The sequence below is a fragment of the Cokeromyces recurvatus genome, assembly GCF_025118155.1.
Source record: "Cokeromyces recurvatus strain NRRL 2243 chromosome Unknown BX663scaffold_23, whole genome shotgun sequence".
NCBI lineage: Eukaryota > Fungi > Mucoromycota > Mucoromycetes > Mucorales > Mucoraceae > Cokeromyces > Cokeromyces recurvatus.
The window spans coordinates 62,501-87,415 of NW_026251409.1; the positions used below are offsets into that span (position 1 = coordinate 62,501).

Genomic DNA, 24,915 nt, shown 5'->3' on the forward strand with positions numbered 1-24,915 from the left:
CTTGATCATCTTAAAGCCCTCTAAACTCATGAAATGACTGTTTTGTTTGAGTGATAGTAATTCTACCACAAGAAATGGTGAAATACCTATGAGTTGAATTTTATTCGATATTGGTTTCTTTATCATGATGCTCAAGCCGTGTTATGATGACTACTTGTAAAGCATTCTAAAAAAAAAAGCATGGCGAAAGTTTCTTTTTTTACGACCTAAATGGTCCAGGGCGACTACACTAAGAAGAATATTACTAAACTCGGCCCTATTTGTCAGAATCAAGCTGTTAAGCCAACCTTTTTCAACCGAAAAGATACTTCAATATTCAGTAGATACAATGGCACAGGTATTTAGAACGGATATTTGCTTAGGATCTCCTCACAGTCCAATCAGTTTTCCCCCTTCCCCCCTCAAATATTTAATAACTTGCCAATAGGAATCCTATTTATTATCAATTCGTGTCCTATTATTATCATAGCTAATATTAACACTGCTATTAAAGAACTTTCTCGATGAAAAAAAAAAAAAAACCCCCTTAGTGTGAATTATATCCCTATTGAAATGCTCTCTCATCTACCACTGATACATTATCACCCCTGCTTTTACAGCAGTCCCTTAGAAGGTAGCACATGTTATTTCTATGCACAAGGAGAAAGGCACAGATTCTGGTATTGACTATTATCACCTCATTAGCTTGACTTTAACTTTTTGTAAAATCTTGGGGGAGAGAGGAAGAGGATAAAAAACGTAGGTATCTCAACCTTGTCAATGACAGGCCAAGTCTTGATATTGTCCAAGACAAATTTTGTTCACTCCTGTAGTATTGGATCTTTGTCTCGTTAAAATCAATTCAATCATTCATCTTAACAACTGCTAATCACGCCTACATTAGCTTTCCTACAAAATATTAGATCGGTATATGATACTATTAATCAAGATTATATCTGAAGAAATGCAAAAACTGTCATTACTTTGATTATTGCCAAGCCTTTTGAACAAAGGTATATACATATTTTTATATATATATATATATTAAAGCCCTTCTCTATAATATTACCTCCTGTAGAATCTCTCCGTCTACAAGGTTCTATTCTTTCCCCATTTGTGTCCTCAGCCTGAAATCAACTAGCTACTTGTCCTTTTTCGTACTTATTCTTTACTTGAGGAAGGCTGATATCTATAATATCCAAAAAAAAAAAAACTTTGTTCCAGCCATCTTATTGTTTTCTTTACGCTGATGATGTTGTTCTTATTGCTGCTTCAGCACAACCAAGACATTACTAAAGCAATGTAACTATCACAATCACCGTTAGAGCACATTTTAAAGTGCGCTATCTTTGCTCCTGCTTCAGATAAGCACATCTATTACTACGCAGAGGAGAGAATTTATTGCGGTAAAGAATAGCCTGCAAGCGAGATCACTTTGTCACCTATCAAAGTCAGGTTTTTTTATTTTTTTTTTATTTTTTTTTTTAGAAGAATTAGAAAAAGAAATTATATACATTCATACATATATATATATATATATATATATATATTCATATGTTATGATATATGATTGATACAGCTTGAATTAGGCCTCTCCCATTCCTTGTTTAAATTTGGTTTATAATTATTACTTCTCACTTTTCTTTCTTTGATTTAAAGTATTAAAAAGAACCCATATATGATTTAGATGTATAACCATTATATCCAGGTCACACTATTACACAAGTATATGTCCTCATGACAAAAATATAATTTTTTATTGGATAAAATAGTTTCTGTCCTTTAACAAAAAGACTTCATTCCAAAAGTGCGCATAGCCTGGTGCAGCAACAGAGTTAAATGAAGTATTTCAAGGCTAATAAACCAGTCATGTAATCGATGAAAAATAAAATAAAATAAAATAAATAATAACCCTTAAGATACTATGAATCTTTATCTAAAATACGATATAAAGTTAATCAAACGGATCTGGGCCCAATATTCATAGTAGCTAAAAGGAAATAAAGGATAATAGAGATAGTCCAATGGGAATAACTACACTAGTTTGTTATTATCATGTGTATACTATGTGTACTTTTTGTAAGCGTACAAAATAAATAAATAAATAAATAAGTAAATAAATAAATAAATAAATAAACTAGAATAAATAAGCTAGAATGACTTATAATTCATTTATATACAGTCGGGCTGGTGAATGTTGGCGGTTACAAAAAAAAAAAAAAAAAAAAGTGATTAGCAATCACAGAAAAATGAATATCGTTTTATTGTCAAGAGACGAGATTTACTTTGTCGTTCAAATACCGAATATAAAAAATAATAAAATAAAGATAATACTAGGTTTAATCCATTGTACTTAATAATAGGGTGGGTTAACTGAATTACTATGTAGCGCTTTGCTTTTTGGCAATGTTTTTAAGGAGTTATAATTTAAAAAAATAGTAAAATATTCTATTCAATGAAAGGCTTAGAAAGGAGTTCGAGTATAGCACTTTACAATTTGTCGTTTAGAATGGTGGCAAAAGACATAGAGATCGCTAAAGCGAACATCATTACACGCATCACCAATTATAGAAAATAGAGTCTCCGGTGGGGGCAGCTTCTTCGTTGTTGACTTCAGCTGCAGCTCTCTTCTTTCCACTGTTACCCCTTTCTCTTCTTTTTAGTGGCAGTTTATGTTGTAGATTTCGGAGGAGGCTTCTTCAAAACAACATAAAGTAGGGCAGACAAATGGATAGTACCAATAAGTAAGTGGGAGTTTACCCTTTATTTTTGGTGTCTTTATTACAGCTCGAGTTCCAGCTGGTGATCGAACACTCAATTGTTTCTCATATTTATATGGAATCTCGCTTCATCGATAAATACGCATTTTTTTTTTATGGGTATAGCCTAGATCTTTGTCCTTCAAGTTAATAAACCACTTGTATCTTATCTCCAGATTGTCAGTAGAGTTCCTGGCTTCGGCTTCAAACTGAGGCTTTTTGACGATAACTTGCATAGTACTCCTCAAATGATGACTAAGCTGCGACTTTGATATAGAAAAGTCCTGAAACTGTTTAGTCAATTTTTCTATAATACCGTCAGTAAAGAGCTAAGAATCGTCATCTAGCAAAATCCTTGATGTAGTCCTCATGTTCCACAGTAAGGAACACTATTATTCTTTGATTTTTTTTTTTTTTTTTTTTTTTAGCCGGTGTACCTCTCCCGTCTTTTCGTATGTTTTCCATTATCTTTCTGCAGTGCGCGGGTTTAATCAAAAGCTCATTGACAAATTTAGTGATATTTTTTTTTTTCTCTTCAGGATTTTCAATCATTCTGTCAATAAAAATCCTCTCTTTATTTATCTGTATAAGTGTTGTAAACTACTGGTTTAGCAAGCTTAGCATCTAAATCCTTTGTTTCCTTAGCCTCTTTCTCCACAACATTCTTTTCAGCAGGTTTATTAGCTAAATAAGTCTGGCCGGCTTGTTATTGCTTCAAACACAATGTTTGGGTGCATAATCTCGGTCAAGACATCTTCTATAGGGTTATAAGCTTTTTTTTTTGCCATGCTCATCCGAAATAAAAAGCGTTTATTATTGCATAAATCTCAAAAGTTTGAACAATATATATATATATATAAAGGGGAGGGGGGCGACAACTTGTTTTGGCACTAAACTGATCCAACAATCCTTGTTTCCTTCGACTCGGACTCCAATGTGGTAACATCTCGTCCATAGTATCTCTGGTGGAAGAAATAACACTGCTTGCTTTATTTTACTTGATCCCATCCCCGAAAAAAAAAATTAAATTCAACGCATCTTTTGAAGGTATAAAGGAAAAGGAGGATAGAAAAAAAAATTCATAATTGTGTATATATTATCTATTAATATATTAAGAAAATAAAATGCTGCTCTTGAAGCATGTTACTACATTTTTTACTTTTTATTTCTTACAACCAGTCTCTTTTGCGCATTGCTGTTTTTATTTTGCATAATTAACATCCAAAGATAAAAATATCTAATAATGATATGCCTTCTGAATATATGCATTGCTTTAACGTTGTTGACGAAATTCTCAAGTTCGATCTAATGGTAGGTAGAAGGGCAATGCCAAAGGGATTTGTAATGAAGCCACTACCCTAGAATGGCATGAATGACAACCAGGTGTAGAGGCGAAGAAGCCTGCAAAAGAACCTGTATGAGACTCAAAGAGGCTCATGGGTTTGGACAGTTACAGGAACTTTTGTAAGCTTCATAGGAAACAGTCATTTGTTATTCAGCAAGATTCAACAACAGTGATCCAGCAAGTAAAATGTGAGTCTAAATTAACGACTAAGACTGCGACTACTAAAAAACGCTGGTGGCCCTTATCGCTCTTATTCTTCTGTTCAAATACAAAAATTGCTTGACCTTGTCATTGAACAAGGAATATCTACAAGATAAACATGATTAAACGTAGACATCGTTGTAATAGCAACTCAACATCATGAGAAATTATACAAGGGTGATGAGGAGAAGCATTTGCCAGATATCAAAAAGCTGCTACGTTTGAGAGGAAACAATAGGAAGCTTGAGGTAAAACACACAGACTTTCTTTGGCAACTATTATTATATAGTTACTGCAGTTGCTCTGTGGGAGATAAGAGATGTACTGCTTTCTGCTTTTCCGGATATGAAGTCAATTAGTCTTTCTTGGTCTTTATAAGCATCTCTTTCATCATACATCTTTTACCCTTAAAAAAGTTGGACACAATTATGGTTGCGAGAATGTCTGAGAGTACTTTGAGTTAACGAAAGGAGAAAGTGCTAAAGTGGATGGGGAGGGGAGGAGGAGGAGTAAGGGAATGGATTGATATAGCAGTTGCGTTTTTATTGATAACATATTAGAGTGTCCTTGACTGATAGTTAAAAAAAAATTCGTAACAAGCTTTAATATCTGTCCTCCCTACCATTATAAGGTTGATGACAGTTCAGTAGCACTTGTGCTGCCTAAAATACTATACAAATATGATAACTGTATTATTTAAATAAAGAAAAGCTTGTTTTTGTTCACTTTTTTTTTTTTTTTTTTTTTTTTTTTTGAGTTTTATTATACTAAAATAGCCCAGACCAGTTCAAAAATGCAGATAGAGAAAAAAAACCTTCATGTGCTGAAGGAAAAAGGATAATAAAGAGGAAGAGAGGGGAGTCTTAAGATAAAGTAGGCATGACTAAAGTATCGTAGGGAACACCATGCTGTATCATGTCAACTTTATAGAGGAATCTTTGGATGGCATCCCAGTGTATCCGCCAGTAGGCCTGTGTATGGAGTGACTTAGGCGGTCGAGAAGGAGTTACTTTTTTTTTTTTAGTTCCTTACTGTAATTTGAAATAGAGATTGGATATTGGTTATAGTCAAGGACAACCCGAAATATAAATTCCGGCACAGTAGAAAGACCTAAACAGGAAGTATCTACTAAAAGCGTGCTTCTGGTAAACATTTTCTATAATTTAACAATGGTATTATTGATTCACTTGGTGCGCATGAAACATCAGTCTGTCAGCTCATCCTGGATAATGACGCTATACACAAGGTTTCTGCTGTTCAAAATCTAATCGAAAGCCGCAGATACAAAGTGGTTTACTTGCCTCCGTACTCAGCATTTCTAAATTTAATTGAATTATTTTGGTCAAAAGTGGGGCCTAAAGTAAAGAGAGACGACCCACTGCAACCGATAATTTGAGTGCTAGAATCATTGAATCGGCAGAGCAATTCAGTGTTGATGACGAAAGTCAGGGTTGAATTAGGCATTATGTTTCATTTATGATAGATGCTTGGCCGTTAACCCGGTAAAAGCCAAAAATTAAACAAAGAAAACATAATTCAACAAAGCACTGCACACAACACCACTTAAAGTGTACAGATATTTTTTTCAAAAAAAAATTAGAGAAAGAAAACTTATTATAAAGAATTTATGATAAAGTGTGACAACCCATACTCAAACTTCACCATAATGTCAATTAAAGCTGTTTTTATGGTAAAAATATAAATACTACAGAATTTACATGATGAGATAATATAACTAACGTCGAGTGTTTAAAATCATGCTATATGATACAGTAGGTAAAAGTTGTTTTTTACCAACCATAGCGAATTCCTCATTGGTATTTGTGTTATCATCCATTTGCAAAGACAGGTTCATCGATTTCTACACGAAGCAGTTAATACCATGTATCTGTATTATAAATTGATAATTTACCTTTAATTGAATCAAATCCATTAGCATTTTCTCTGTGCATTTGTATGTGGTATAGGATGTAGACATCAGTCCCACAGAGATTCGCGCATAAGGATAATATCCATCATTAAAAGTAACCATATAAATTTCGTAAGATAGACCTAAATTAATAAAGTAAGCATCAGTCATTCTCCTTACATTGTACTTTTATTTTACTGCTCTATTTACCGTATATAAGTACACCAAAAGTTACAGCTTCTCTCAATGAGTTCGCATTCCTCAATCTCAAATGTAACTGTCTCTTACAAGTCTCAAGTACTCTGGTACGAGCAAGGTCAATAGACGCTTTAGATGTATTGGGGGGTTTGACTTCCCCGTTTCCTATTTCAAATAACTTGGTAGAAAACACCATATCTGGTCTCGATGAAACTGTATCAGGCATTTTTTGCTTATTTATCCACGTCGTGAGGTCCCTGTATGATGATATGTAGTTTTAAGTCAGTATACACGTACAGTATAATATATATATTTTTTTTAGCATACCATGAAACTATTACTTTATCGTGAGGAGACCATAAAGAGTAAAATAAACAACTTACTGATCTAGCAATAAAATCATTTTCACCTGATTTCCATTCACTTGAATTTATGGAATGATTCAAGTAGATATTCAAGGTTATATGATGAAGAGCTAGTTCTTCAACACTGTTAAGTTGAACTCCTTCTACGTTCATAATGGTGTTATTATCCATAGCCTTTTCCATTGATTTTATGCAGCTGATGATGTTTTCTGGTAATCGTGCAATAGGTACTAAATATTGTTTCATTATTTCTGATGATATGGGGCAGTCAAATAAAGCAGAAAGGAACAGCCTTTTATCCATATCTCCTGGTTTCAAAGTCTTGTTCATAGCATCCTTATGAGCAGCATCATACATTGACTTGATTTTTTCGTTGGTGGTGGTCATTTCTTTCTTTCCAAATGAAGTAATATTTACCTCGCTCAGGGTCATTGTCCATATATAGCCTATCACGTTGGAAGAAGAAGATTCTTCCGTTTCTGTTCCTGATTGCCTGTTTTTATAGGAGCTGCTCAGTTCACTTTCATTGTATATGATATCCAGAAAAGGAACACTAGTATCAGTCTGAATTTCCTGACCACTATCTTGAGAAAGGATATTCACATTTTGAGACTCTTGAGAGCCGACACCTGCATTTGTTGACATTTCCTCTGCATTTTCCATAATAGTGTCTTTCCGGAGTACATTTTCATATTGAACAATATCTTCCATAGTTCGAAGTGCTTTTTTCCCCTTGCCTTCCTGATTAAAAATATAAATACTTATTTTCTATATAATTAAAAGATATAGTGAATACTTCTTGGGATACCTTTTCAATAGAGCCCTCAGCTTGCCTTTTAGCTATGATTTGTCCAACCTTTTCATATTCTTTTTGATAACTATCCCAAACCATAAGGTTTCTTTTGTTTCTAACTGACTCCTCGATGAATTCTTTGGACTTTTCAATCCCACTCTCCAGCAGTTCCGACCAATTTACTTTCTCAGAATCTACCTCTACTCTATCTTCATTAATTGTCGCCGATGTAAATCGATTATTCCATATTCTTTTAACGTCAATCTCTGATGTGCGTCTGTTTACAACTATATCGTCTATTATCAACTCTTTGTTCAGCTGGATAAATACTGAAAATTTTATAAAAGTGTTTAAACGACGTGTGTACAATATATATCTATTAAGGGCTTTTATACTAATTAATTTACTGAAGCTTTATTTTTCATATGAAGAAATTTGAGTTAACCTTCTTTATACGCTTCTGTATACATGAGATCTGTTATGCGAATCAAATACTTAGCAATCAGAAGTGACTACTAAATTATTATATTTTAGGGTTTATAATAAAAACAACAGCTTTATTGGGGTTAATAATGATAAATAAAATATGATACTGAATATACGTACTTTTTCTAATTCTCCTGTAATTATTTTATGAGAAATAAACCTGAGAATACATGAAAATAACTTGCTTTTATACAGGATAAGATTTAACTGCTTTAACAATTTCCTCAATAGATATATAATGAACCTAGAAAAAATAAAAATAAAAAGGGAAGGTATCACAGATTTCACTATTCAAGCACTACTAAAGTTATCGTCTATTTTATCCAATCAAAAAATTTTGGGTTCATTTAGTGAGTGCTTCTTTATAAAATTATAATGGTCACATCTAACGTCATCGTTTATTTGTTGATTATTTAAGGCAACGTAATCTTCTCATAATAAAAAAAACATTTATGTTCTTTGTCAATTGAAGAATTCATGTTTAACATGTTTAACAAACCGTTAATTAGTTAATAGTATTTTGAATCCATCAAGTTCAAGATAAGTGTAAATATTTATATCTTTTCCACCTTACATCCTTTCCAAGTACACTCATTAATGATACATACGTTAGGGCCACACCAGTCATTAGAGCTGGAGCTTACAGCAAGGCACGTCAGGGATTTGTCATTTTGAGGACAGAAACTGCATTGTTCATAAAGTTAACTTTGCACGATCTGCTCCCCATCATGATAAGCGTTTGGTTTTTTTTTTTTCTTTCTTTCCTTCTTTTTTCTTTCTTTCCTTCTTTTTTCTTTCTTTCCTTCTTTTTTCTTTCTTTCCTTCTTTTTTCTTTCTTTTTTTTTTTTTCTTTCCCTTTTTTTCTTTCCCTTTTTTTTTTCTTTCCTTTTTTTTTCTTTCCTTTTTTTTTCTTTCCTTTTCATTAATCATGCACGCCTGGTTATGATCCAACGTTGGAGCCAACCAGTCTTTAGAACTGGAGCTTACAGCGAGACACGTCGGGTATTCGTCATTTTCAGGACGGAAACTGCATTGTTCATACAGTAGCTTTGCACGGTCTGCTCCCCATCATGATGAGTGCATTGGTTCTTTTTTTTTTTTCTTTTTTTTTTTCTTTCCCTTTTTTTTTCTTTCCCTTTTTTTTTTCTTTCCTTTTCATTAATCACCTTGCAAGCCAGATTATGATTCAACATTGGAGCCAACCAGTCATTAGAACTAGAGCTTACAGCAAGACACGTCAGGTATTTGTCATTTTCAGGACAGAAACTGCATTGTTAATAAATTTAACTTTGCACGGTCTGCTCCCCATCATGATAAGCGTTTGGTGCATTAATATTTCTTGATTATTGATTTCTTTATTCAGATACGTATTTGAACTCTGTATTATATAGTTATTTAATAGAAAATGAAGATGATTTCTGCTTGACTGCTACCGCTCAAAACTACAAGAAAACCATTTGAAACTTCTATCCTATTGCCATAATAATCTGATCGTCGGCCCTATTCTCACGGTACCAATGACAAGAAGTGAACGGTCTCGTTGCGTACGATGGCGACTTGATTGGTTACCTCTTGGTAAAGCCAAGCCTGCCCCTTCCATCTAAATGAACTCCTTACATGCTCACCTAGTTTTTCTTGTTCGCATATGCATATCCGCCTTCAGACTGTCATTAGCTAACTTATAATGTCATGTTTCTTGATCAAACATGCAGATCATAAATTTATTCAAAGAACTCCATCTAGATCCTCTTGAAACTCTCTTAATCCACTTTATCAAATAATATTAAAATGACTAACACTTTTCTGATTCACATCTTATCTCAACCTTCTTTAAACAATTCTTATAAATACCTCCATTAATTTAAATTCATAGATAAAGTGATTGATACTAGAACCATTGTTTGGTCTCGTTGACTTCTTCCGTCTTTTTAATATTTTTATCAAGTAAAATTACAGTGCTTAAAAATAGCTTAATAAAGTTAAACTAATATTGATCTTTTGCTAACTCATCTTTACTTTAAATTTACTATTTGAATTAATATTGATGAATTGAACTATGTTAAATGAAAGATAGTATAGTATGTAAGACGTCTTTATTATTATGTATGAGTATATTGATAAAGATAATTCAAGAATGTTTAAGCTATTTTAGACAAATTATTATAGTAATAGCCGTTTAATAAAAGCAGTGGAGGCAAAATGTTAGGCTTCAAATAAAAATAAGAAACGCGCAACAGCAATAAAAAAAAATATATATGAATATATAATTAAATGCACTTAGTTTTCTTTTTGCCCCTCTTCATAATAGAAATAAAGAAAGTCAAAATAATAATAAGTTTGTAATAGATTATATATTACTATAAGAGTTATTATTCTTTTTTTTTTTTTTTTTTTTTCTTTAAAAAAAACACATAATCATAATAAGCTTTTTTATTGAATTTACTAACGGCGTTATGACAGATATAATCCATGCTGTTTTAACTATTGATGCCATTTAAAATGGATAATTTATTATTTTCATTATTAAAAGAAAGAGATATATGTGTATTTAGAGTAAGGTAAATTTAAAGAAGTAAGATAATAAAATACATCTTGCATAAAAAAGTTTTATGTCATTATGGCTATTTCATTATTATTTTTCAACCGCACTTTCTTCATCTAACAAGTCATTCAATAACAAACTTTCTATAAAAGGTAGATCAGGTTTTGATAATGCAAATGACGATTGGTATACGTAGAGCCCTATTTGTTCAATAAAGAATGCCAATTGACGTATAGAGCTAATACTATGCATAGTTAACATAGGTCGTTTTAAGGAACCTAAAGAGGGTTCCATATTTGATTCAATTAATGAAAAATCAAAGGCATCCTATGCATGATTAAAAATAAAATAAAAATAAAACGTTAGGAATAAATACTAATAAATTATTATTAAACATACTATTGGACTGTTGACCATCTTGTCATTTAATGCTTCCATTATGGGTATAGGTCCTTCAGTGTGTGTTTTAATTAATGTCTCAATTGTATCTCGAATGAAAATCCATTGATATCTATAAAAAAACACACGCTTAGTCATATATCTTTGCTACCAATATAATGTAAGCACTTACATTTGAAAAGCATCAAGTTCCAAGGTACACAAAAGATCTAAAAATTTACAGCCAGCTAATGCAATTTGAGCTTCTTCGGGTCGATCTTGAAAATCTTGGGACATGAAAGAATTAAATAATCGCATCTGTAGATACAAAAAAAAAAGTTAAACTTTCAATTATTTCTTTTTTCTATTTTGTTTAAATAATTTACCAACTCTGTAATTAAAACAGGCCAAAAATTCATCAAATGCTTTTGTGAAAAGCGTATCAAAATGATACGTAAACACAAATAGATCTCAATATGAACCATCTCACTATGACCTAATTTGAGTAATTCTACAATCTTTTCCTGCACAATAGGCAATTGAGGCACATATTGATCTATTGTACCTGCAAATAATACAAACGACAACCGACGTAAATTTAAAGAGCGATTAAGGGTCTCTTGATCTTTACTAGAAAAAAACGTGTTGGAAGGTGTAGTCGTGATACGTGCCAATAATTCTGTTATTCTTTCTTTTTCGATGGAGAATGCTGTTTGAATAATCTGACTCCATTTTTTAGCCGTTACATTGTTCATATAAAAGAATCGGTTATCAATAAAAAATTCCCAAACTTCTTTTCGCCAAGTCTTATAAGTAAAAGGCATATGGGCCATTTCACATAATTGGTCCAAAATAATTGGGCTTCGACTATAAAATAAATATACAATTAAAACCTTCATCTACTTTTTTTTATATGTTCAAAATATATATATGTACTTACACTTTTGACTTTAATGAAGGACCAATGACATAATACACTAAATTGTTGAGCAAAGAATTAATCTTGTCATTATCACCAATAAGTAGACGTAGTCGAGGTATAACTTGATTAGCAAGATACTGATTTACATGGTTAATCATAGAATCTTCTTTTAGCTTCCAGATTGTCTTTTTCTCCATTTCAGATACACTATTGATAGATACGTTACCAGTCGTCTTTGTGTCCGTCGATTGTTGAATAGTTGGTATTAAAGCACCACCCAGATTGCTATTATTTGTCAACATGGTATGTCCCTTGTAAGTATCTATAGAATCTACTGTATGAACAGATGCATTGTCATCGACAGGCTCATCATAAATAGCTGATCTTCCACGTACCCAAAGGCTTTGATCAATTGATTTTCCAGAAATCAAAATACAATAATCAATGCATCTTTGATACAAGTCTTGGGCATCTTTTCGAATTCGTTTATCTTGTTCATAGTTAGTGGACTTGGAAATTTCTTCCAGGGACACAGTCAAGAATCGCATTAGGCTCGGTAATAATGCTTTGTATGTATTAGCTTGTGATAAATAATCTTTTGAAAAAGAGTGAATCATTGGCCATAATAATACAATTGATTCTGGATCCTTAATGTGGCTACAATAAATTTCAGCAAATCTTAAAATAGAAGTGTCTGTCCTAATTTTTTTTTAAACAAAAAAAAAAAAAAAAAAAAAAAAAGAATTAGCATTTCAAAACAATATATTCTACTTTTTTTTTCTTTTAAGAAGGAAAGGTAGAGACATCTGTGCTTACAATTTTCCTTGTCTTAATATTCTTCGACGTCTGGTTCTACTAATATTAGGCGTTCTTTGACGAATACTGTCTAAAAGTGTGGAAATAACATGCTGAGGTGTATTATTAGGTGTAGAATCGAGAATTTCCAAGGCAACTTCATTCAGTTGAGCTTCTTCTAATACTGTTTCATCAAATTCAAGAGCAACAGGATTTTCAATATAAAAAATCTCTGTTAATCCTTCAACAAAGTCTGCCGTCGAATATTTAAAAAGCTTTTCAAAAATAGATTGAAGTCTTTGCTTTGCTTGATCTGCAGCATATGAAAAACTATGCAAAATAGCGTCCACTTTGACATCGCCTATGGAATGCATTACTTGATGATCCCATTGAGGCTTTCGAAAAGCTTTCCATATATTTATAAGGATTTGAAGCACAACAGGTAAATGGTACATGACTATATCTCTTGATTTTTCAATAGGGCCTTTTATATTCAAATCATTGCTCATGCCATAAACAGCCTGCGCAAAACCCACCAATACAGAATTTTCTGGAATACTTGGAATAGGTAATTCAAGAGGATAAGAAACATGAGTAAACCAATTATCACTCAAATGATGTTCAGTTAGACAGAACATTAATATCTTTTCCAGACCCATAAGTAATACAAGAACCTCCTTTTCAGCAGAGATACATGAAGTCGTCTGTGGCTTTTCGTGAATCATGGTCTCAATTGTATCACAGCGCAAATTAAGTTGTTGACATATACACATCAAAATAGGTACTATCATATAACGAAAACCAAATTTAATATAAGGTAGTGCAGCAAGTACGAAATCCATCCAATGTTGGAGCATAAGTTGATTACTGCTTACAGAAAAGGCATCAATAATACATTTGACAAAAAGATCAGATGTGTTTTGTATTAACATGATGGCTTCGTTCACATTTTGTGTTGGAGTGGTGCTAATACTATCAACGGATGCATTTTTTTTATGCCCTAAACGAGAATTGTTGGCCTTTTCTTGTTTATGCTGAGAGGCAGCAGCAGTAATAGCTAGACAAGCATGCAGCAGATGTAAAAGCTTTTGCTGTAAATCCAAGTTTTGTGTACTAATACAAAATAGTAATTTATTCAATACACTTGTTTGGATTTGCTGAACAAGTTTCATATTGACATAATCAAGTTTTGAAATAATCAAGTAAAGCAAATCGGCAGAATGAAGTTGAATACTATGTATTGTCTTTTCCATTTCTTTTCCCGAATGCGTGCTACTAGATTCCGTTTCTAAAAATCTTTATATACATTATTTAACCCCTCTATCTTCTCTTTTGTTTTGCAAACAATAAATATAAATATAGGCCATCTTTACACTTACCTAATAGTTATCATCACCAAAAGATCTAACAATTTTGTAGGTTTATCCATATCGGGAATAAATGAAACTCGAGCAGCCTTAGCAATAGAACTTTCATTATCAATGGTATGATATTTACATGACTTTAAAACGTTCAGACCGCCAAATGTAATTAATGTAATTAATGTCGTAAACATATAGTCAATAGATTCTGCATCAAATGGCTTTATATAAAAAAAATACGAAATTTTTGTAATCTTGTCTTCCGTAGTTTGTGTTGCTTTTTTCTTCAAAATTTGATTTTTCCATTCAATTTCTAATTCTGCTGGACGACGTAAGATATGCTTACTTAATAATGTCAGTATGAATGGCTCAAGAAGTCGAGCATAACTCTTAAGATGGCAACGAATCCATAGATCCCCTGCTCTGCGATCTGAAGGTGATGCTCCGTCTCTTAGCAAATCTAACATGATAAACAGAGGCCTTGAGAATACATTACTTGCTTCAGGAACATTTTCTGATAATTCCCATATAATACCAAACTTTTCATAGTTATTCGACTTTTCCTCTTCGTTATCCTGTTGAATGAGATAATTGGAGATTATTGTTTCTATTTGATGAGGTAAAGAAACATCAATCAATAACCATAAAAGCTCAACTGTACGCACATGAAGCAGTTGCATTAAAGGCGTTAAGAAACCCCACAACTTGTCTACAATGTCTTTCACTTGTGATATCTGTTTCAAAACAGATAAATCAACGAATTGTTTCTGTTTGAGCAAAACTGTCAAGGTTGATAATGCTGCATCTACGATACCAAAGACCTTAACCTGTTGACAGCATTTGAGTAAAGTATGTGTCAGTTGTTCTTGCCGACCTAATATGAATTGTTTATCAGCATATTTTGCAATAATTGCAATAGCAGTACAAACACCAAGGAAAACGCGTTCTAAATAATGTTCAATATGTTTCAAACGCTTGCCCTCAACACCAACATCAACCCCGTTCAATAAATTTTCAGGTAAAATAATATAACTGTTGACAAAGTCCACAAGAAAACTGGTAAGATTATCAGCAACTTCCTTTACAAGTAATTGACCACGTAATGGATCATATTCAGGGCGAGTCTGATACTGAATATATTGAACTGTGTTGCTCTTTTTCATATTTATTGAAGAAGATAAATCACCGCCCTCTTCTGTTTGTTCATTTTCAAGATCATAGTTATCTTCGCGATCAAAGTTTGTAAGCTGCTGTATTGGCTGACCAATTCCATAAAACTCACGGGTATAATCAACTATATTCATACCAGTTTGGAACTGTTTACGCTCAAGTCCATTTTTATTACTACTTTCTTCACTCTTATTGATATTCATGGGAGGTGTAGAACGATTCAAAAATAAAGTGTCTGGTAATTGTTCAAGAATTTGAAGAATCAAATTGATACCTTGACTCACTAGAGATAAATTCTCGATAAAATTAGGACTTTTTAGAGCATTGTTTAATTTTTTAGTTAATGCAGCAAGAATCAAAGGAAGATGAATATGTTTAACTTCGTCATCTGTAAAATGAATTATATCCAATGTAAATTCAACCAAATGTATATTTTCCGAATTAGTTGTATTCTGAACTACTTTTTTATTCGATGCTGTTACACCAGGAAAAGATATATCAATCAGCTCGTATAATTTCATACAAATAAGATGAGGTTCGACCATATTAATCCACATATTTGCTGTTTTCATGATATCGGCATGTCCAGATTGTATTGATTCAAGACTAGATATGCAATCAACAAATATATTACTCACAATAGGTTGACCCAACTCCCATTTATCCATAAGAGAAATTAAAATTTTATATGGCCTTTGTTGCTCTTCTATGATTATATCCTGCCTTTGTTGCTTTTGCTGTTGTTTTTGCTGTTTAATCATACTACGTATAGCTTGAGTAGCAGATTTCTCAGCATATGTATTAAAATAAAGTACTTGAGTTTGAGATGTTCCTTCAGTACCTAGCAACCATGCATATAATCGTCTATTCAGCGACATATCCTTTCGAAGCACAATTCCCAAAGCCGCTTTCATTAATATTACTAAATCATCATATGGAATCATACGAGTCTTCAACATAAAATTCTGTACAAGCAGTTCTAGCATGCTTCGTTGTACTAGTAATTGTTGATCATTGAGAGTGGAAGCGAATGCTCTGACCATTAAACTTACATTTTCTTTTCCACCTAATACTAATGCTACAGCTATGACATATATAAATCATTAAATAAGAATAATAAGAATGACGATAAACTTAATATGCGTACATTAATATATTTATGTGTGTAGTCTAACCTTCTTTATCTGTTATTTTAGGTAACTTTCGTAACAAATAATTCAAAGCAGGTAATCTTAGACTAGGACTATTGATCATAACTAACCACATACAAGAATAAAAGAATGGAAGTTCTACCGTTTCTGATAGATTTTCAATCAAAGAAACAACCTACACTGCCATTTTTAATACAAATTTATCAATTTATAAAAATTGACTAATTTACCTTATCAAAATACTCACTTCCATCTTCTTCTAATGCGGGTAATAAGGCGATAATAAATCCACGCATAGCAGGGCGAATTCTACCTCGTAAAGGAAGATAATATGTTTCGAAAATTGACAATAATTGTGGCTATACAATGATGAAATAACAACAAAATAAATAAAAAATAAATAAAAAAAAGTTTAATACATGAAGCATTAACATGTGTATAAAATATACCTTAACATGCGTTGCAGCATATTGTACGAAAGGGAATAATCCAGTTGACCATAAAGCCAGATCTTCTGCAAACTGATCCGACTAAGCAATAACTTTGTTAATCAAGTATTGAATAATAAAGAGAGAAAAATGCACACACTTACTCCAATTGTTTTTAATATATAAGCATAAACTTCCAATGTTTTTTGATGAACACCAGCGGGGAAACCTGGATTCAAACATTGGGCCAATCTTTTAGCAACCAACTGCTTACGCGGTATAACTGGGAATTGAGGATAAGCTTGAAAGGACTAAAAAATATGTATATATAGGATTATATATGTGTATATGCACCTTGTTATTTTATCAATTTTCTTTAAATTCACCTTAAGCAGTCTACCAAGAAAAGATATAATATCTGCCCATTCATTAACTGCATCAAATGATTGTAAATTTTTTTCTATAAGCTGAACATATTTTCGAAATCTCGAGTCATTTTGATATGCTATATAATTAGAAGAGTCATGATTAGGTATTAGCTCATGCATATATATATATATACATATATATGTATAACTATATAAATCTGATATGTATACCCTGTTCTTTTAGATGATGACCTTCAATTTATAGAAAGAAAGAAAAAAAAAAAGTAAGCTCGTGTTGTTTCTCATTGATTTGTCTGTAGCTTACTTGTAATCTCAGGAGAAATGTCCATATTGTTTATGCTATCACTAGATTCAGAATTAGAATCGCTTAAAGCACGGTTAGATATCTTTTTTAATATTTTATGAGGAAAAGAAAGTAAATTTTCATTATCATTCATTCCACTTTTCTTTTCTTTTTATTAGAAAAGTAAAAAAGAAAAAATAAAGGAGAAAGGTAAATTGATACATTTTCTTACAAAAAAAAAAAAAAAAAAAAAAAAAAAAAAAAAAAAAAAAACGCACAGTGACAAAGCTCCGATAGAAAAATGATACTAAAATTTACATAATCCTTTTATTTTCTACAATCTAAAAATTATGGGTACGTTTCTTTTTACCAATTCGTTTCTTAGATGCGTTTGGATTTTTACGGCCATAACCAATCACATCTGTACCAAACATATTGTTAGTGATTTCTTTGGTATTAGTTTTACCATATAAAGGAATAAAGTCAGGATCAAACATATCCACAACTGTCTTCTTTTGTTTTCTTTGTGTAGCCTTAATGAATTCACGTTGATCTTCTCTTAAAACAATATTATTCGCTTTACGACCTCCTTTTGGAGGAGGGATATCATAGACTGTACCACGAAGTCTATATTGATAATTTCTTTTCAAGTGGTATGCAATTTCACCTTTACTATTGGTACTACAAGTGACGCGTTGAAGAGTAGCATTGCCACATTTAGGGCAGAACTTCTTTTCCATATCATTTGTAACACTGTATATGTATAGATGTATCATAAGTAAAAAAAAAAAAAAAAAAAAAGTATATACATGTATATATATATTTGTATTCAACAATAGTATTATGCTTATAGCTTAACTTACGTGAAACAAGCATGACATCTCATAACTGAATTTCTGATTTTTTTAACACGATATCCACCTGCAGAAATTAAATTCAGGTTCATTTGTAACAACACATTTTGCATAGCAAAATCAGCTGTCATACAGCCTACTGACATTTTAGCTTTTTGTTTAAGTTCATCAGGAGTAACGCCGATTTCTGCTGCTTTATATTCATCTACATTATCAGGTGTAATCCATTCACCACCATCTTCGTCATCTTCTTCATCTTCAACTAACTCTTCAGCTGTACGATAAACTTCCGTCACTGGTTCTTGAATAGTCACTTTTTCAACTGATTCTGCTACCTTATCAACATCTAAGTTATTGTTATCTTCTTGCTTAGTAGGTTCTCTTTTTGTTGTGTTTTTATTGTATTTTTTAACTGATTTGCTTGGCTTAGTCACAATTTCCCAACCATCTTCATCTACTTTTTTTTCCTCAACTTTTTTATAAACAGGCTTTGGTGGTGGTGCACTTGGAAGAGCTCCAGTAGGTCGTGTCTATAAAAAATAAATAAATAATTAATGCCTTTACATATACAGTTAAATGCTTTAATTACCTGAAGTGGTTCTTTACGAATATTGGCATCCCCATTTTCTCTATTTTCAAGTGTATAAGTAAGCGCAAGAACCTTTAAATCAGGCTGAGAAAGTACACCATAATCACCCGTCTTTTTAGAGAATTCAGTAACTATTGTATATATAAAAAAAGAACTTATCTTTTTAAATAAAAGTTTTTATTTATTTATTTATTTATTTATTTATTTTTTCTTTACCTATCTTAAGTGCCTCTTCAGTTGGATTCATTACTTTAATCTCAAAGGGCAGACGAGATAAAAATTCCCTTGAATGAGCACTTCGTACTTCATAAAGTACTTCAGGACAAGTATAAAACTCCTCTGCTAAATTTCTAAGAGACATGCCATTAATAATAGCATTGGTATCAATAACAAGACATTTGAGATTAGGTGAGTTGAATTTAATTTCCTGTTGATTTTGTCCTTGTTGTTGCTCTTGATCCTGTTTCACTGCTTCTTGCTGCTTATCTTTCAAAGGTAACTCTGTTGATTCTGACATTATTCGTAAATAGATCTTCGAATCAAATTATAACAAAAAAGAAGAAGAAAAAAAAAACTTAAATGGTAAAAAGCTTTGAAAGTAAGGTGCGGTCACAAGTAGTCACAATCACTATTCACCTGCTTTGGTAATAATCACTCGTTTAATGATAAAAAATATTGGGGGAGACGAGTGCATATTTCAATTTTAAAATCGTTTATTAATCAATGGAATACCAAATTGATGATGCAGTACAATTTTATGGTGTCATTAAAAATGTCAAACACATGTTAAGTTTGATAAAAGCAGTGAATATTAAAAGTGTAATATATAAAAAGATGTTTAGTTATGATTTGGAATGACGTTTGATTTGTTTTTTTTTTCTCTTCTTAGGTGGCTTCTTTCTACATCCATGAAGAAGGTTTTATTTTAACTGTTGAAGATCAAAAATCGGTTAAAGCTATTGCATATTTCAAACTACATTTATTTCATATTTACAACTTTAAAGAAGGCACAATTATACCCACATTTGCAATACCTGTTGATACACTCATGAATTGTCTTCGAATCATGGTACCAAGAATGGATCCTTCAAACACAACACAAGGCACAACTGATTATTGCGAAATAAAATATGATGGAACAGGATCCTATCTTACATTGAGGTAAGCAAGAATTGATCAAGTAAAGTAATAGATTAATTTATCATGTTACTTTAGACGATTCATAAAAGAGCCACATAAAAATCATCATAAAGCATTAACTTGTGAATTAATTCCATTCGAACCTGAAGAAGAAAGTACTCAATTACACTTTGATGAATCTACAGGAGCAGAATCACAAAGAATGATAATAAAAGTAATAAAAGCAATCTTATTTGTATTCTTTAATATTCATGCCAATTCCTTTTTTTTTATATTTTATTTTATTTTTCCTTAATTCATATAAAGTCTGTCTGGTTTAAAGACCTTATGAATGATTTAGATAGTCGTTACGATAAAATTAAAATGAGAATTTCGCCTAATGACCCACCTTTTAGTGTAGTTGCAGAAGGCTCGGATTTATTAACTGAGTCTGATTATCCGCAGGATTCTGAACCTTTCATAAATTTTATTTGCGATCGTGAACTGACATACAGGTTTGTTACACATGAATGAAAAAAGTAATTTATAACTGATTATCATCTACTGTAATCATAGCTATCTTTATTCCCATATCGTACAATGTAAAAAAGCACTAGATATCTCAAATGAAGTCTCTATTGAAATGTTTAATAACGGCTCACTCAGAATGTTTGTAAGTTCATTTTAAAGCTTTATTAGGCCTATATTAACATGTCTTTATTAAGTTTCAAATTGAAGGTCCAGGCAATAAAGTTGATACTATTCAATTTAATGTAAGTAAAAATATATATATCTAAAATTAACATGATTGTTAACCCTACATTTGAAGTTTTTACCATCTACAAACTTTACCTGAATAGTAAATCTAATTGAGATTAAAACACTTGAAGGCTTCATCCTCGAAAAGATCTTGTTTATCATTTTAAAGTTTCATCCCTTAAAAAACCAAATAAATAATCACTCCCTATATTTGTTTCTTTCTTTTCTTTTTTTTTTGTTTCTTTCCTTTCTTTCTATATCATATATATTTGTATACACATATATATATTTAATAATCCCACTAATACATAAAATGACTGCTACTGTTAATATGCCTCACCTCTGGCTTCGTTCTGAGACTAAGCCTATGGAACATAGAGCTGCATTGACACCAGATACTGCTAAAATTTTATTAGAGAATGGTTTCAAGATCACAGTTGAACGTTCTGAGGAGAGGATTTTTGATGACAATGAGTATACTCAGTAAGTCGATAAATATATACAGATATATGTATATATCTAACTTATTTCGTGTACCTATTAAAAGAGTTGGCTGTACACTGGTTGAAAAGCTTAGCTGGAAAAAAGATGCACCTAAAGATGCTTATATTATCGGTTTGAAGGAGCTTCCCGAAAATGATAATTCTCCATTACAACATACTCATATCTTCTTTGCTCACTGTTTTAAAAATCAAGCAGGTTGGGAACAATTGTTACATCGTTTCGACAGTGGTCATGGTACTATTCTTGATCTCGAATTTTTAAATGATGCTAATGGTAAGTTTTTTTTTTCTTCTTCAAAAAAATAAAAAGTTATAAAAACATGTACACATATAAAAGGTCGTCGTGTTGCTGCTTTTGGTTATATGGCTGGTTTCGCAGGTTGTGCTATTGGCATTGATGTTTGGTGTCACCAAAAATCTAATTTAAATAAAAAGTACGGAGCTATTCATCCTTATTCTAATGAAGATGAATTAATTACATATATCAAAGAGCGTTTGGCTACTGCAGGTAATGTGTACATGTATATATATTTCTATTTCTATATAAAAAAAATGTATACTAAAATGAAGTTTTTTCTTTTAACTCATGTATGATTATAGTCAAGTTCAATAACAATGAATATCCCAAGGTGATGATCATGGGAGCTTTGGGACGCTGTGGTAATGGTGCCCGTGATTTTGCTCGCAAAGTAGGTATTCCAGAAAAGTTTATTATTCAATGGGATATGAATGAAACAAAGACAGGTGGTCCATTTCCTGAAATCTTTAATGCTGACATATTCGTCAATTGTATTTATCTTAATCAACCGATTCCACCTTTTTTTACTCAAGAGATGATTGATGGAGAACGTAAACTTTCTGTCATTTGTGATGTTTCTTGTGACACCACCAATCCTTATAATCCTATCCCTGTCTATTCAGTGAATACAACATTTGATAACCCTACTATTCCCGTGAAGACAAGTAACCCATATCCTCTTGATGTCATCTCGATTGATCATTTACCAACTCTCTTACCAAGAGAAAGTTCAAATATGTTTTCACATGATCTTTTGCCAACACTATTAGGTTTAAAAGGTCGTACGACTAACCCTGTTTGGATGAATGCTGAGAATCTGTTTAAAGAAAAAGTAAAAGCTTCAAGACATTTTTATTCTTAAAAAAAAAAAAAAGAAAAACAATACAAATATAAAAATAAAATAGCATTTTTTTTTTTGGCAATAAATAAATAAAAAGAAGCAAGATAAGTTTTTTGTTAGAAAATAAATATTAATATATATAACAGGAATTGTGAGTAGAGCAACTGTTATTTATATATTAAGCCTTAGGATTGTTAAGATTGCAAGCGCCAGGATGCTGATGACAGTATTTAGGTTGAACAGGTTCTGCTTGAATACCTCGTGCTTGTAAACGATAATTCCAGTCATAAAAGCGCTCAGAGACTGTCTTGACTGTACGTCTTTTAGCCTTTGTATCGTAGCTACCAGACCAGTAAATTTCAGCAGCAGCAGCAGAACGTGGCCAAAGACGACCGTCGATTACATTCTCATCTATTTGTTCTGCCCAGGCAGCCGTTTCACCTCCTAATACTTTACCACCGTGAGATTTTTCAATGCCATGGGTCATGTCAAAGCTGTAGATACGTTGCCACGTCTTGAAAGGAGCACACCAAGAGCCACCACTACCACCATAGTTAAAAACATCATCTGATGTCTCAGTTTGACTAGAGCTTATATAACGTTCATCTTCACCAACCCAACCTAATTAAAGATAAGATAGTAGTGTTAATATATAATAATAATGAATAGAGATTTAAGAAAGGACTAATCCTTACCACCGTGACCACAATCAAGATAAAAATAATCATAATTGCTCACTATAACATCATAACCAAGCTTAGTATATGTTCCAGGGGGCTTAATCCAAGCTTGCACGACAGTATCATTAGAATAGCTTCCACCATCTTTGATAGAATCTTCCCAGATAATAGGTCTCTTCTTGGCCTTTGAGGTAATGAAATGAAGTATATTCTTAGTAAATTCAAACCAGATCTCCTTTGTAGAAGAAAGACGATGCGTCTTGACATAGTTTTTAATACCTTGATCTAGTTCCCAACAAGCAGTATTGATCTCATCACCACCGGAATGAAATAAAGTATCAGGGAAAATCTTGGTACCTTCTAAAATTAAATCATGAATAAGATCATAAGTAGCGTTGAGAATAGGATTTAATTGACCAGCAGGAGGTTCAGCAGCATAATCAGCCCAGAATTCATTCCCACAGAGAATTAAATTAGGATGAGACTCACCAATAGAAGCGGTATGAGCAGGCATATCAATTTCAAGAATAACACGAACACCAAGTGATTCAGCATAGGAGATGATCTTTTTTACATCTGAAGGACTATAGACTTCCTTACTAGAATAAGCACCCTTCTCTGAGAGCTCTGGATGAGATCTAAAGTATAAAGGCCAGGATTGAGAATCAGTAGCATGCCAATGTAAGACATTCATCTTATTATAAGCCTGAGCATCAAGAACACGTAAGATAGAATTAACAGAGAAGAAGTGACGTGAGGTATCTAATAAGATACCACGATGACCATAAGTAGGATAATCAGTAATGTTGACAGTATGAACAACCAGCTGATGATCATCATCATCGTCATCCTCAAGAACCAATTGTGAGAATGTTTCAAGACCACGAAGAGCACCAACCCAAGTCTTTGCTTTCAAGGTAGCATACCCTCCTAATTCTGGCACGATAAGAGAATAAGACTCATCAATACCCATATCAAGTTTAGCAGAGTTATCTTCCACTTGAAAGTGGATACCCTTAAGCTTCTTTTTTGTCAATACAACAGTACAATTATCAGTAGTCACTTGTACAGCTCTCCATCTTTCTCTTTTGATTAGACTCAAATAACGATTAGCAGCAGACTGAACATATTTGTTTTCAATACCCATAAAACGAAAATCATTTGAAAGTAGAGTCTTGGTTCCAAGCCATTCAACTTCTTGAGGGATAGGAAACAAAAACGTTCTTGCTTCAATACAAGTTGAAATCAAGATACAAATAGTAGCTAATGAAAGTAACTTCATTGTTATACAGTTCAATGATTTTATGTGTGTGTGTGTATGCTTCTTTTTTTTTCTCTTTTTGTTTTTACAAGAAAAATAAAAGATAAAAGAATAAAGGTAAAAAAGAAAAGAGAATTTAAATCCAATACTACGATGTACTAATGTGAACTAACGAATCTTGACCACAAAAAAAAAAAAAGAAAAAAAGGTCATACCTCAAAACATTATTTCTATTTCTTTGCTGGTACACAACAGAAAGTAATATATTATATTTGTCCTTTTATAGCATTCATATTACAAACTGTAACAGATAAGATAATTATTTGATTAAAAGATATCTCAAAAAAAAAAGAAAAGACAGACTAGTATAGGTTTACATTAAAAGATGAATCATTTTTATTAAAAGAAAAGAAAGAAAAGTATACTTAATATTAAAGAATCACTATGAGGAATACTTAGAAAGCAATATAAAGGAAATTTGACTTGTTTCCACTTAAATAAAGCTGACTTGAATCAGAAACTACCTTATGTATAGCAATATACTTATACGTGTAAAA

The 24,915-nt window shown here is 32.1% G+C and overlaps 10 protein-coding genes across 10 annotated transcripts; 3 read left to right on the forward strand and 7 right to left on the reverse strand.

Moving 5' to 3' along the window:
- The first annotated feature begins 3,156 nt into the window (after positions 1–3,156).
- On the forward strand, positions 3,157–3,743 carry BX663DRAFT_517427 (uncharacterized protein). Its single transcript, XM_051528719.1, has one exon. The coding sequence runs from the start codon at positions 3,193–3,195 to the stop codon at positions 3,364–3,366; it is 174 nt and encodes a 57-aa protein (XP_051380376.1). The 5' UTR covers positions 3,157–3,192; the 3' UTR covers positions 3,367–3,743.
- A 2,276-nt stretch (positions 3,744–6,019) lies between these two features.
- On the reverse strand, positions 6,020–7,143 carry BX663DRAFT_439542 (uncharacterized protein; the record flags this gene model as incomplete). The annotated part of the gene is made up of 4 exons (XM_051523337.1): positions 6,020–6,145; positions 6,197–6,336; positions 6,404–6,648; positions 6,719–7,143. 4 exons carry the CDS (start codon positions 7,141–7,143, stop codon positions 6,020–6,022), a joined length of 936 nt encoding a protein of 311 aa, XP_051380377.1.
- Positions 7,144–7,299: 156 nt separating this feature from the next.
- On the reverse strand, positions 7,300–7,648 carry BX663DRAFT_418300 (uncharacterized protein; the record flags this gene model as incomplete). The annotated part of the gene is made up of 2 exons (XM_051522370.1): positions 7,300–7,497; positions 7,613–7,648. Coding segments are annotated over 2 exons (234 nt in total), but the record flags the coding sequence as incomplete, so codon positions are not given.
- A 3,043-nt stretch (positions 7,649–10,691) lies between these two features.
- On the reverse strand, positions 10,692–11,273 carry BX663DRAFT_414783 (uncharacterized protein; the record flags this gene model as incomplete). Its single annotated transcript, XM_051522328.1, has 3 exons — positions 10,692–10,904; positions 10,977–11,088; positions 11,149–11,273. Coding segments are annotated over 3 exons (450 nt in total), but the record flags the coding sequence as incomplete, so codon positions are not given.
- Positions 11,274–11,891: 618 nt separating this feature from the next.
- On the reverse strand, positions 11,892–13,310 carry BX663DRAFT_532330 (uncharacterized protein; the record flags this gene model as incomplete). The annotated part of the gene is made up of 2 exons (XM_051530449.1): positions 11,892–12,576; positions 12,694–13,310. The coding sequence occupies 2 exons, from the start codon at positions 13,308–13,310 to the stop codon at positions 11,892–11,894; spliced, it is 1,302 nt and encodes a 433-aa protein (XP_051380380.1).
- Positions 13,311–14,047: 737 nt separating this feature from the next.
- On the reverse strand, positions 14,048–15,901 carry BX663DRAFT_413470 (uncharacterized protein; the record flags this gene model as incomplete). Its single annotated transcript, XM_051522319.1, has 1 exon — positions 14,048–15,901. A coding segment is annotated over one exon (1,854 nt), but the record flags the coding sequence as incomplete, so codon positions are not given.
- A 674-nt stretch (positions 15,902–16,575) lies between these two features.
- BX663DRAFT_532332 (Dopey, N-terminal-domain-containing protein) lies at positions 16,576–19,414 on the reverse strand (the record flags this gene model as incomplete). Its single annotated transcript, XM_051530450.1, has 8 exons — positions 16,576–16,713; positions 16,804–16,884; positions 16,947–17,093; positions 17,169–17,287; positions 17,825–18,207; positions 18,318–18,838; positions 18,898–19,028; positions 19,114–19,414. 8 exons carry the CDS (start codon positions 19,412–19,414, stop codon positions 16,576–16,578), a joined length of 1,821 nt encoding a protein of 606 aa, XP_051380382.1.
- A 197-nt stretch (positions 19,415–19,611) lies between these two features.
- BX663DRAFT_517441 (Rad1/Rec1/Rad17) lies at positions 19,612–21,046 on the forward strand. Its single transcript, XM_051528720.1, has 7 exons — positions 19,612–19,716; positions 19,787–20,058; positions 20,113–20,251; positions 20,344–20,531; positions 20,593–20,689; positions 20,742–20,789; positions 20,846–21,046. Exons 1-7 carry the CDS (start codon positions 19,621–19,623, stop codon positions 20,870–20,872), a joined length of 867 nt encoding a protein of 288 aa, XP_051380383.1. The 5' UTR covers positions 19,612–19,620; the 3' UTR covers positions 20,873–21,046.
- Positions 21,047–21,142: 96 nt separating this feature from the next.
- BX663DRAFT_532333 (uncharacterized protein) lies at positions 21,143–22,438 on the forward strand (the record flags this gene model as incomplete). The annotated part of the gene is made up of 4 exons (XM_051530451.1): positions 21,143–21,258; positions 21,323–21,552; positions 21,616–21,786; positions 21,879–22,438. The coding sequence occupies 4 exons, from the start codon at positions 21,143–21,145 to the stop codon at positions 22,436–22,438; spliced, it is 1,077 nt and encodes a 358-aa protein (XP_051380384.1).
- A 157-nt stretch (positions 22,439–22,595) lies between these two features.
- On the reverse strand, positions 22,596–24,379 carry BX663DRAFT_554014 (glycoside hydrolase superfamily; the record flags this gene model as incomplete). Its single annotated transcript, XM_051531493.1, has 2 exons — positions 22,596–23,038; positions 23,113–24,379. 2 exons carry the CDS (start codon positions 24,377–24,379, stop codon positions 22,596–22,598), a joined length of 1,710 nt encoding a protein of 569 aa, XP_051380385.1.
- Between the last annotated feature and the right edge of the window lie 536 nt (positions 24,380–24,915).

Coding starts and splice junctions, on each gene's coding strand:
- BX663DRAFT_517441 (XM_051528720.1), top strand. CDS start 19,621: ATGGAATACCAAATTGATGATGCAGTACAATTTTATGGTGTCATTAAA. Junction 20,252..20,343: donor CACAAAGAATGATAATAAAA/GTAATAAAAGCA, acceptor ATTCATATAAAG/TCTGTCTGGTTTAAAGACCT. Junction 20,790..20,845: donor TTGATACTATTCAATTTAAT/GTAAGTAAAAAT, acceptor CTACATTTGAAG/TTTTTACCATCTACAAACTT.
- BX663DRAFT_517427 (XM_051528719.1), top strand. CDS start 3,193: ATGTTTTCCATTATCTTTCTGCAGTGCGCGGGTTTAATCAAAAGCTCA.